Source organism: Amblyomma mixtum, chromosome 6 (assembly GCF_055824585.1).
Source record: "Amblyomma mixtum isolate Tamu chromosome 6, ASM5582458v1, whole genome shotgun sequence".
Taxonomy (NCBI): domain Eukaryota; kingdom Metazoa; phylum Arthropoda; class Arachnida; order Ixodida; family Ixodidae; genus Amblyomma; species Amblyomma mixtum.
Genome location: NC_143017.1, coordinates 140459325 through 140472765, shown reverse-complemented (window position 1 = coordinate 140472765; position 13441 = coordinate 140459325). Strand labels below are relative to the sequence as shown.

At 48.1% G+C, this 13441-nt stretch overlaps 1 protein-coding gene across 4 annotated transcripts in view; it reads right to left on the bottom strand.

Annotated features, from left to right (window-relative positions):
- Positions 1-13441, bottom strand: part of timeout (circadian regulator timeout) — a 320135-nt gene that overhangs the window by 295400 nt on the left and 11294 nt on the right. For all 4 annotated transcript variants that reach the window (XM_089549434.1, XM_089549433.1, XM_089549437.1 and 1 more), the window contains one exon: positions 12927-13041. In XM_089549434.1, coding sequence (XP_089405560.1) covers positions 12927-13041 — 115 coding nt within the window. The remainder of the gene's footprint in view (positions 1-12926; positions 13042-13441) is intronic.

Here is a 13441-nt window from a genome sequence, read left to right as displayed (position 1 = left end):
ACATGGACGAGCTCTGCTGGCTCCCCGAGTTCCGGGCTTGGGCCTTAGCCGCAGACGTCCGGGCCACCAGACCTGGACATCCATCGTCGAGAGCCTCAACCACCAGGCCCAGGCGCCACTCTTCTCCGTCCATCCGTCAGCTGCTCCACACAGGCCGCTTCTGGCGCCTACGTGACTTTTCCGGGATACCAGACCTGGGAACCGTGCTGGGAGCCCACGGACGCTGACGCTGACGCTGCGGTAGCGTTGCATCGATATTGGAACGCCAAGAGACTAACTGCCCGACACCCAGCCAGTCCTCCCCGCACGTTGCTCGAACAAGAGACAAGTAGTGTGACTTTCCTCTTTGACTTTCTTTTTCCTGTATTTTTCGTAAGCATTTTGTTCTGTTCCCCCGTGTGTTTTTCCCGTGTGTTGTTGCGTTGCTCTCTTGTTCCTTTCCTTTTTTCTCGCTCATATTGAAATTGGTTTCCTTTCCGATAAAAGCCGCCTCGTTTATTGTTTGTACTTTTGTGTTTGTTTAAAATAAGACCTGCAATCTCTCAGATCCTCACAAATTTGGCGTCCACTACGACAGGACGAGGTCGGTTATTATTTCTTTGCCTGTTGTGTTAATTTAGGAACAGTATGAGCGCGTCAGAGTTGGTTGCCTTAGGCGAGCGCATGGGCTTGTGCGGCGCGGAGTTGCGAGCGTGGGTGGAGGACGAGCTTCGTAAGGCACGGGACGAGAGAGCCGCTGAGCGTGAAGCTGCGAAGCAGAAATTGGAGTTAGAGCGAGAAGCTACGAAGCAGAAATTGGATTTAGAGGCACGGAATTTAGAGACAGAGCGTGAGGCTGCGAAGGAACGTTTGGAGTTAGAGGCGCGGAACTTGCAGCTACAAATAAGGCTCATGGAGGGTGGCACAAATCCTCCGAGTGACCGTGGAGAGCGTAGCGTCTCACCGGCCAGCTCCATTAACCCGCACAGCCTCATACCACAGTTCAATGAAGCGCGGGATGACCTCGATGCCTACTTAAAGAGGTTTGAGCATGTGGCCACGGGGCAGGGTTGGCCAAAAGAAAAGTGGGCAACGGCGTTGAGCTTGTGCCTTGGCGGCGAAGCACTTAGGGTCTTCGGTCGGCTCTCGCCGGAGGATTCCGTGGATTATGACAAAGCGAAGCTTGCCTTGCTTCAGAGGTTTAGGTTCACCGCGGAAGGGTACCGAGAGAAGTTTCGCCAGAGCAAGCCCCAGGATGGAGAAACAGCCTCGCAATATGCTGCCAGGTTGTTTAGCTTCTTTGACCGTTGGGTCGAGATGCGGGGAGAAGGCCGCACATTTGAGGTGGTTCGCGAGATGGTCGTGAGCGAGCAATTTCTGAACAACTGTCATTCTCGTTTAGCCCTTTTCTTACGTGAGCGGGAGGGCAAGACAGTTTCCAAGCTGGCGGAGGCTGCCGATCAATTTCTCGAAGCACAGCAGCAAAATAACTTGTTGTTCTTCAAAGAACAGGGGGAGCATATGATGAATAAAGAAAAGGACGAGGTTTCAGGTTCACAATCTCGCCTGCGGTGTTTTCTTTGCGAGATGACTGGGCACAAGGCGGCGGATTGTCGGACGAAGCCGAAGCAATCATATTGCACCTGGTGCCGCGAGGTAGGACATGATGCCCAGTCATGCAAAGCTAAGAGGCCAGGAGACCGTGAGGAGTCCGCCTGTTGCATGACACCTCGATATTCACATCCCGATAGCACTGCAGTGGTAACGCGCGTAGAGGGCCAGTTGGGGGAGATGGTCTGTCCTTCCAACCCGGTGGAAACTGCTATGCCCGTGGGGCACGGTGAGGTGTTCGGCCAGCCTGGTTCGGTATTACGGGATACGGGCAGCACCGGCATTGTTGTGCGTGAGTCCCTTGTACCGGCAGCGGCACTTACAGGGAAACATGCTACATTATTCTTGGCCAATGGGACCCGTGTAGAAGTTCCGGAAGCGGAGGTGGTGATTTCCTCACCGTACTTTTCAGGTAAGGCCATCGCGCGGTGCTTGTCTACACCCCTATACGACATCATAATAGGCAATGTCCCTGGCGCTAAACCTCCATTCTCGGTTGACCCGCCAGTTCTAACTGATCAGGCAGTTTCCCTTGCCATGACGGGTGCGGTCGATGTTCCTTCCCTTACGGTGACAGCAAAGGTTTCAGAGAGTAGTAAAAGCCCCACTCTGAACACACTCCACTTGTCACGGCCGGAGTTTCGCCTGAAACAGGAAGAAGACCCGACTTTAGAGGTGTGTCGCAGGAAGTTGGGGCAAATATTTCGTGGCAAGGGACAGACCGCCCACTCTTTTGATACAGATGAAGGTGTTCTCTTCCGGACATACCAAGTGTGTCCCGGCCGAGTCGTTGAGCAAGCGGTGGTACCGAAGGGCTTACGCACGCAAGTCCTTAAGTTGGCGCATAAGAGTGCATTATCCGGCCATCAAGGAATACGGAAAACAATAGCAAGGGTGCTCAGTGAGTTTTACTGGCCCGGTGTACAGGCTGACATTAAAAGTTATGTCAGATCGTGTGCTAAGTGTCAACCGACTGTGTCAAAGGAAAGGGAGAACAAAGTAAATGACGCCGTTGTTCCATCGGTGCCGGCGGACAACGGCTGGCACAGAGTGTATAACATCGTAGGACGGGGACATTTAAAACCATGGTGGAGACCGAGGTCGGTTTGGAGAAACCGGTTTCACAAAGGAAAACGGAAGTACTAGTTGAAAGAGTTCTCGCGACGGTGAAGTGGTTTGATGTGAAGAATGGAATACGGAAGAATTTAGTCCACACCTGTTCTTGTATTGTCTGTGTTTGCTCATGTTTGTTTTTGAGTCTCCGCTACTTACTTTTTATGCTTTCCATGTTTCTTCGCCCTCTATGGACGCTTTACGTTGACTTTCCATGTGTTCTCTGTGCTGTGTGTGCGAATGTCTGTGGACGCTTCGAGCATTGACGACCATCGTATTGTGTGTGGTGTGTAGTGTGCGCGCTGTGGTGCGGTGTTCTGTGTTGCGATCGTCGAACGCGTCTGGTGTCGCTCTCCTGAAGTTGAGTTCTTTTCCTTGGAAAAAACTTCCGAAGAGGGGGCCTTCTGTAAGGAGACAGCGCCACCCAGCGGCGTTCGTGAGGAAAAGAAGACAAAGCACGAGGAGCGCGTGCGGAGGGGTACGCCGGGACAGGTCGAAGAGGATTACGGGGCAGAGAAGAGAAGAGCGCGGTGGGCGACGGACGTGGACGAGTTCTGCTGGCTCCCCGAGTTCCGGGCTTGGGCCTTAGCCGCAGACGTCCGGGCCACCAGACCTGGACATCCATCGTCGAGAGCCTCAACCACCAGGCCCAGGCGCCACTCTTCTCCGTCCATCCGTCAGCTGCTCCACACAGGCCGCTTCTGGCGCCTACGTGACTTTTCCGGGATACCAGACCTGGGAACCGTGCTGGGAGCCCACGGACGCTGACGCTGACGCTGCGGTAGCGTTGCATCGACATTGGAACGCCAAGAGACTCCCTAACTGCCCGACACCCAGCCAGTCCTCCCCGCACGTTGCTCGAACAAGAGACAAGTAGTGTGACTTTCCTCTTTGACTTTCTTTTTCCTGTATTTTTCGTAAGCATTTTGTTCTGTTCCCCCGTGTGTTTTTCCCGTGTGTTGTTGCGTTGCTCTCTTGTTCCTTTCCTTTTTTCTCGCTCATATTGAAATTGGTTTCCTTTCCGATAAAAGCCGCCTCGTTTATTGTTTGTACTTTTGTGTTTGTTTAAAATAAGACCTGCAATCTCTCAGATCCTCACACCCCCCCCTTATGTAATGTCCCAGACGGGATCTTTAAGGGTTCAATAAATGATGATGATGATGATGATGAAAACAGCCAATATAACCCTGCCTGACGAAGCCTCTCTAGTGAACATGGAAGTCACATCCACACATACAAATGTTCCCCAAGCCGATGGCATTGCAGCCCTTTTAGAATCATGTCACTAGCAGAGACTTTGTGGATTTCCAAGCCCAAAGGTGTTAAAAACACTGGCCAAAATCATGGTGGAATAAATAGCTTTGAATTCAACCTTCAGTATTACCTACCAATAAGCAGCATAGCTATGAGAACAAGAGTAGACCCTAAATATTTACCTTCTTGAATGCAGTCTCCGCACCCACACTAATACCCGTGCCACACGCTCACAAGAAATGGCAGTAAATGTTTAAGGCCTTAAGTTTGTTAATGCCATTATTTTCGGAGTTGGTGCTACACGTCCACATTTAATGCCATTATCGAAAGTGACGATGACAATAACGCTTGCAAGGTAGTGAAAAGTTTCATCTGAATACAAACATTGCTAATGAGCACAATATATGGGAAACGTTCAAATGTAATATAAAAACGATTTTTCAGAAAATGTGGCTGTTCCTGCTTTACAAGTCGAAAAAGTAGCCACAAACTCGCATGTCAGCACCCAAGTCGAGAGTACCTGTCAATAAGGCTGGTTAAAAAGGCGCTCTTCGCATTGAAAATGCGGTATAGATGCCTCATCTGACTGAAAGTTAAGAATTAACCATTTCCTACTGGTTAGGAAGTTGTTACTAACAAAGCCGCATGCTTTTTTGCGTCTGGAATGGGAACGAGAGTACGCATTGCACGAGCGAATGAGTGAATGAGTAGTGGCGAACTCAGTAAGTCGCGAATGGCAGTAAGGCTAATGCCATTAAATTTATGCGTGTGGCACCACACGAATGCCATTAAAACTTAAGGCAGTAAGCACTTAATGGCATTAAATCTGTCCGTGTGGCACGGGTGTAAGTCTCTTCCAAAGCTTCTCTTATCTGAACACATAAGCTTACTTAGAGACACACTTACTTGATGCAATAAAAGTAACAATTTTGCAAGGGGGCTTCAAACATGCCATAACATAAACAGAGTGAATCTTAATTTATCCACACATTTAATACCACTCAAGAGAGTCAAAAACAAAAAACCTGAGACTCTTTCTCTCATCTACACTCAACAAACCAAATATTCGGTAACCTCTCTTAAAAGGGTCGTATCCTTTATATATGCTACATAACTTCTATTCAAAGCCTCAGGCCCCCCTTCCCCTCCCCTCGCTATTCAGGATTGTGCAGTACAGAGAAGCCATTTTTGGGAAGATCTCTTTCAGAAACCTTGACCATCCTTCAGGGCTAGTTCATGTTCTGTTTTCGAGAGCTTGAACGCCTTCCACAAGTGTTGCAGTCGCCACCACCCCAAACACATGCTTCCCCACACCCTCAGTTTTAAGATTTGCTGAAGGGGAGCCAACATGGAGAATTACACGGAACAACCGGTGCAGATAAAGCACGTTCACTTAAATGCATACGCCAGTTAGGACCCCCCCTTTCTTTTCTCCCAGAAACCATTCCCCGCTGTTTAATCTGTGCACAAGATGGGACAGCCAACCCATCAAATTGGTCTGGTACTCGAACATGGCCTTTGCACTTACTCAACCCCGTCACATTTTCGTGACGAGAAACCACATTTCGTCACTTTATTAAACTTTTATTCTATCTGCTCATGGAAAGCGAGTGAATACCTCCAAAAGCTTTCTCTTATGCAGATCCGCCATCGTCTCTGTCACTTACTCAGCACCACCGCTCTGGCCCCGCACGAGGACGAAGTCCATCTTTCCATTTTGTTTCTTGCTTTTTCCAACTTTCGTCTTTGCTTCCCCAGTCCCCTGCCCTGCCTTCCTCTCTCTTCTTTTTTTTTTTCTTTTCTTCCTTCTTGCTCCTGTCCTCGCCCCTCCACTTTTATTTCGGCTGTTGCTATTTGTTTGTTTCTGCTTTACTCTGCTGTGCAGTTTCGAACTATTTAAGAGGTCAGTCTGAAGCAATGTAGCCACAGCCTTGAGAAAGGCCGGGCCCCGGCTGAAACGTCAACATAAAATGTCGCGCTGACATGTGCCTTCAGTCTTCAACATTTCTCTGCGGAAGCCATCAGATTCTACCTTCAAACACGTGCGCGTGCACATGTTTGTGTGTGTATACACTTCAGCTTGCAGGCATATTTATAGCAGCGCTTCAGTGCACTTGTCGGTGTGAACCTCATTAGTGCGTTATGGTGGTGTGCATGAAATACGATTATCACTGCTGAACGATAGGGGTACAGAAACAAACAAAGCAGCTTTCTGCTGAGATGGTACACCCACATGCGCGGTAAAACAGGAGGAAATGAACGACGCGAGTGGTAAATGAATGGCACAGTACCCATCCCATGCAGAGATAAAATGGAGCAGGACAAGAAACTAAAATAGTGTATATATTTCTTTTTTTTTACACCAAAAGAAGAGCGCGATGAAAAAGAGAGAGAGCAAATAGCAGGTGATGAGACATGCACCATTTGTATACCTATATGAACCAAAATGATGGACCAATTAAGTGCAGTTTGCTTTGTGGTCACAGCAAAGCCTTAGGTGCCAGCAGAGTGGACAAGGAGATTGATTTATCAAAAGATGACAAAAATGGGCTCCGATTTGAAATTTCATCACCTTTCAAGGCGCGCATGTCTCTAATATTTTGCATAGACAATCACAACAGCCTGATCTACACACGGGACTTATTTATTTTAAATGACCAAGCCTGGTCAGGAGCCCTTGAAACGACTAAGTGACATGCGTGATGCCTCCTAGAGTGGGCAGCATCTAGAGATGAGGGCAGCTAACCGCATGACTGGACAGGATCAAAATAGATTAAAAAGAAAGTGTTCACACCTCTCATGTGCTCCATTTTCTATCCCTCAGTAAATTTTAAAAAAAACTTCCTCTACAATTTGCTCAAAAAAGTTTCAATGCTGTCTAAACAACACTGTGTGGAACGCGGCACCAAAAACCATCCTGAAACATTTTTCTGCAGAAGTTCGATGATTGCACCCATTTGTCAGATTTTGAGTTCACTTCCAAGATAGCAGAGAAAAAAAAAAAAGTTGGTTTGCTTTGGTTCCAGACGAAATACAGGTTCTTTGCCATCATGCTTAGTTTCAGTTTGGTTTGACACTCTGGTTGTGCTTTGCTCAGTGATTATGACAACAAATACAGGAGTCCTGAGTGACAAGGCTGGTTCACTGCTAACTAACAAAAGATTTGGTTTCTTCTTATTTAAACAACAAAAAGGAGCTAAAACCTTCTTCTCTTTCCTTCTCTTCCTTTCTTCTCTTTATTCTCTTTCCGTAAAACCTTTATCCACAAGAACGAACTGCTACAAATATTCCTATTTTCCGAGAATCATTACCGAATGGAACAACCTTGCTGGTCATATAGTCGAAGAGAATAATTTGTCCCATTTTGAGGAGATGCTGCAACAAGTGAAGAAATTTTGAATGTTCGGTTGATGAGTAATTTGTTTAGATTTACTGAATTATATGCTTGGCTCTATGACTGCAGTATATATATTCTGAGGTTGTGAATTTGATACAGTACAGTGTGATGTACTAATTTCGTTGCTGTGACGCCTTGTGTGCTGTATTTCCTTTTCATTGTCCTTGGGTATTACACAAATCATGTACCCACCTGCGATGGTCTTGTAGTTCAAGACCGCAGTATTTATAAATAAAATAAAATAAATAAAAATAAAACATGCATTGTTGCCATTGCTGGCTGCCAATGATTTACTGCAAGGCTACTGCAAGCATTCGAGTCTCCCACTATCTCCGGACGCCTAGCGCCAGCTAGGCGATATCACGAGAGCTAGAAAGTGAGAACCACGGCCACCTGGATCGGCGCGCGCGCGTGACCTGAGCAGCCGCGTGAAAACGGAGACGGGACTGGAGAGAGGGCGGCAGAGAGAAAGAGGGGAGGAGCAGGGAGATCGACTCCGACCGTCATGTGATGGAGATCATGTATCCGAGAATTGCCTTGAATAAACGTGTTCAGTTGGAACGGGTGTGGTCGATCAAGGCGACCAGCGACTGACATGGCGACGAGGATTATTTAGCGAACCTTCAAGCGGACTTTTGGGCGGACCAACGGCAGCCGAAAACGTTATACTGAACTCCGAGCAAGTGAAAGAGAAGCTGCAAGTGCACCAGCAATGGCGACCGGCGGGGAGAACGCTTCGAACCCCAGAATCTCTACGCCGATACCGAACGAAGCTGGAAACGGCACACGGGAGTTGCAGACAACACAACCTCGGACCCCGGGTATTTTCGGAATGCAAACGCCGCTTAGAAATCCATCCGAAATCGGACTGTCGACAACGCCAGACGCACCTCGTACAGAAACAACGATGCAATCCGGAACTATAAGTGCAACGACGGAGATCGCTGTGCTCAACACTACGTTACAGATGATGGCTCGACTCCTGGAACGGCAAATGACATCATCTAACCTGGTGAACGACAGCACGGCGCTGCAAATAACAACAACGCCTGATTTGACAGGAACGCTACCGACTTACTCCGGTACTGAAAGAGAAAACTTTCAAGATTGGAAGACATCAGTGGAGTCGATGCGAGATCGTTGCTCGTGGACCGATGCAGCAACCTTGAATGCAGGAATATCACGACTCCGAGGGCGCGCATCATCATGGCATCAAACCACAGGCAACCAGTACAACGACTGGACAACCTGGGTATCAGCGCTAAAAGATGAGTTTGACAAACCACTACTCTTCTGCCAGTGGGTTGCCTCAGTTGACGCAAGAGCGCAACGAGAAAACGAAAGCATGACCGACTACATGTACGCCCGGCTCCAACGCATCAAACGTGGCACATATGGTCTTTCCGACGACGATGTGGTGGACTGGCTCATTCAGGGAGTGCGACAAGACAGTGCGAAGCCCATGCTCGCTGCCTTCCACGATCTCCGCCGCGGAACCATAAGTGAGTTCTTGCACTACGTTCAACAACTTGATCGACGAGATGCTGGACTATCGCAGGATTACACCAAACACCAAGCCTCCCCCAAGACTTCAAAATTCCCTGAAAAAAATTCGGTGGAAGCCCCAAGCGCAACGTACCCGAAGACCCGTCTACCGCCAGACACCTGCGCAAGATGCAGAACGAAGGGACATCGAGCCAAAGATTGCCCCCAACCAGACACGAGGACCGAAGAGCAAAAAAAGTCTGCAGCGCGCCGCAGAGAGGCAAGAGCAAGCGAAGAGCACACCAACTGCATTGTCAAAGGAGAATCACCAGGAAAACTAATTCTCCTACCGGCAAAAATCAACGAGATCGAAACGTCAGCGCTCTGGGACACTGGTTCAACAGTCTCCTTAGTGTCTCAAGCATTCGCCACACAGCACAACCTCGAAGTGGCACCAGAAAAAGACATTCTGCTCAAAGGACCTTTCGGAACATCCGACATACCAGTAGGCGTCACGCAAGCACGCATCACGATCAGGAAAACCTCAGCAACAATCGAGGTCAAAGTCGTAAAGGACCTACCCTACAACACAATTGTGGGAACCGATTGGCGCGAGTGCGTACCATATGACTACATTGAACGATGCGCAAACGGCATTCACAGCTTGGAATGGATTCCAAAGGAGATCGTGAGGGGAGCAGAAGAAAACGTCATTCCGCAAAAGCTACCGCCCAATCGGACGAAAGGGACAAATACGACACCGACCGATGACAAAACTGTCGAACACTCCGAAGCGACTAATGACACCTGCATATGCCCGACATCAACGACATGCGGAGCAGTCACGGACGTCACAACTGTAAGCAGCAGCAAAGAACTTCCATCCCGTGAAGAAATCGTTCAGCTCATCACGCAAGTGAAACCTGAAGACTTCACCACAGATGAAACAGGCAGGTTTCAATCCATTCTACTTAACAACATTGAAGTGTTCACAAACCCTGAGAATGACCTCGGACTGTGCACTCACGTGGAACACACAATCGAGCTCTCCGACGACAAACCCATTCGCATGCAGCCGTACACCGCCAGTGAAATCAACAAAAAGTTCATACGGCAACAAACGCAAGACTGGCTGAACAAAGGGATCATACGTCCATCGAAATCGCCTTATGCATCACCCGTCATCGTGGTTGATCAACCTCATCACGAATCAACTCCTAAACGACTGTGTGTAGACTATCGCTTCCTGAACGCAAAAACTGTCAAACACGCATACCCGATGCCGAAAGTGGACGCAGCAGTCCGCAAGATTTCTGGATCGCGGTACTTCACAAAAATTGACGTGAAAAAGGCCTTTCTGAACATTCCGCTTCGTGAGGAAGACCGAAAAAAAGCCGCATTTGTGAGAGAAGATGGTCACTATGAACCGACTCGTATGCTCTTTGGACTATGCACGGCACCCTCAACAATGCAGAGCGTAATGAACGAAGGTCTAAAGACACTGATCAACAAAAACCAAGTCATCGTCTACATGGACGACATCTGTATCTTTACGGACAGGTCGGAAGAGCACATCAAGACGGTGAGTCAAGTGCTGAAAACTCTACAGAACTTAGGACTCAGAGCAGACTTCAAAAAATGCCTATTCGCAGTGCAGTCCATCCCTTTCCTTGGTGCGATAATATCTCGCGAGGGAGTAACAATCGATCCGGGAAGAACCGCAGCTATATCAAGATATGGCAAACCGAACACAAAAACCGAAGTACGATCTTTCCTCGGGCTGACATCGCATTACCGAAAGTATATAAAGGACTATGCGAAGATTGCCAAACCCCTGACAGAACTAACGAAAAAGGACTCATTGATAACGTGGACTACTGAATGTCAAGAAGCCATGGACAAACTTAAGGAATGTTTGATCAAAGCACCCATACTAGCTACCTTCGACCCATCGCTTCCTACCGAAGTGCATGTCGACGCTTCATACACGGCATTTGGTGCAGTCTTGTCCCAAAAACACGGAAACGAAACACGCATAATCGAATATGCAAGCAAGAAAGTGCCGGAATCGGATAAGCACAAGCACTCAACAGAGCTTGAGGCAATTGCAGTGCATTGGGCCGTTACCGACAAGTTTCACCATTACTTACAAGGACTCGAGCACTTTGACATCTACACGGACAACTGGGCTGTCTCGCACATTATGTCAAAGAAAAATCCGAACAGACGTTTTGCACGCATTGTGCTTGACCTGATGTCTTACAACTTCAGCATCCGCCATACATCAGGAAAGACAAACGTAGTGGCCGACGCCTTGTCAAGAACGGCTGAAGACGCGCACGGACTTTTCATTCTCATAGCCGAGGATGATCGACTAAACAAAGCGCAACGAACCGATCCGCAACTTGCATCACTCATTCAGCAAACGCAGCAGCCGCAGGCAAGCAAGTCACAGTACAAGCTTGTCAACGATAGACTCGTACACGTGACGAATAACGGGAGAAAAGGAGATTCATCGCATTATAATACCCGAATCGCTGAAACAAGATGTACTCCAATCGTACCACGACGACGACGGTCATGGCGATGTTGCTCGAACACTGTCTAAAATACAGCGACGCTACTTCTGGGAAAACATGAAGAACGAAGTTGAAAACTACGTGAGAGGATGCGAAACCTGCCAAAGATTCAACTCGCAGACGGGAGTGCAAGCTGGTTCACTAAACCCCCGTATGCCATCCTCCAACCCATTCGAAACCATCGCAATGGACCACGTTGGACCCATCAATTCCCAGGACTCCAACAAATATTTTATAACCGCTGTTGACGTGACAACGCGATTCATTGTAACACGTGCCGTACCTGATAAATCAACGGAACATGTACTACGTTTTGTCGAAGAAGACATCATTCTCACGTTTGGAACACCGAAGACCGTGATAACGGACAACGACAAAGTTTTCACGTCGAGAGCAGCAAAGAGATACTTTGCCGAGAAAAGCATCACGCACGGCCTGACAGTACCTTACGCTCCGGAAACAAACGGTCTTGTCGAAAGAGCAAACGGGAAAATCTTGTCCGCACTGCGAAAAAACGTGAACGGCGACATCGACCACTGGAGCGAATACATGAGAGAAACAACATTTCAGGTGAATAACCAGCCTCACTTTGGAATAAAATTCTCTCCATTCGAATTGCTTTTCAACTATGTCCCACGCAAACAACTGGACAACGAAATGAACATCCCGCAGGACCCAACTGACGACATCGAAGCAAAACGTGCGCAAGCCAATGCCACATTAACGGCCTATCTACGCAAAATGAAACGGACGCACGACGCTAAACACCGCCTATCCAATTTCGAAATAGGTGACGAAGTATGGTACCAAAAAGGAGCAAGAGATGCCAAGCTGGGACCTCTCTACGACGGGCCATACAGAATTCTTCATGTAAACAAAGACACGTTTACGATCGCTAAGGAAGAAAACGGCTACGAAGATACCCGACTTGCCACAGCTAGACAACTGAAGCACTACCATGTGCAAGAAAGTGCGGTGACACCATCGCCTGAACTACCGGAAGCACAAGAATCGTTCACGCAAGACTCATCGCGCTCAAGAGAACTCGAAGAGGCACCGGAAGACTGTTCAGATCGCCGAACGCGCCTAAGGAAACCGCCTAAGTGGCTCGAAGATTATATTACCGAATAATACGCAGCAGCGACAGGGTCTACGCCATTGCGAGGACGCAATGTTTGCGAGCCCGGTCGGTCGTGTAAGCATTCGAGTCTCCCACTATCTCCGGACGCCTAGCGCCAGCTAGGCGATATCACGAGAGCTAGAAGGTGAGAACCACGGCCACCTGGATCGGCGCGCGCGCGTGACCTGAGCAGCCGCGTGAAAACGGAGACGGGACTGGAGAGAGGGCGGCAGAGAGAAAGAGGGGAGGAGCAGGGAGATCGACTCCGACCGTCATGTGATGGAGATCATGTATCCGAGAATTGCCTTGAATAAACGTGTTCAGTTGGAACGGGTGTGGTCGATCAAGGCGACCAGCGACTGACACTACGCAATAAAAACTGGCTCACCTGCTCTCGCAGCATCAGGGACAAAATTTCCAAACAATGAAAAGCATAGTCACTTTCATCATCGCTGCTAGTGACATACAGTAGCAAATCTTCCACATGAGCAAGGTGCATTGCCCTAGAAAGAAAAAAAAGGCAAACCCCCAGAATTCATACATAAATATGAAGCTGGAATTCAATGAGAAATCTTCAAATCAGGGTGCGAAATTTCTGGGCTCATTCTAACGACATTTCATTCTCAAAAGACATTAAATCCCATACATGGGTTCTTAGAAATTACATGCTTTTTAGCCATTCATTCCAGGTTCTAATTATGTACTGAACTCTACTTTGTATTTTCTCCACTTCCCTTAGACTCTCCAAAATTCAAACACAAAGAAACAGCATGAGTATTTTGTTCAGGCAGTGTAGATAATGCAAAATTAAGGTACATCAGACTTAAGGTGACTTAATACAAGTGACAGAACACTGCATGTTCATGAATCTGAGAAGTAAATGTAGCAAAGGGAGGAGTGTAA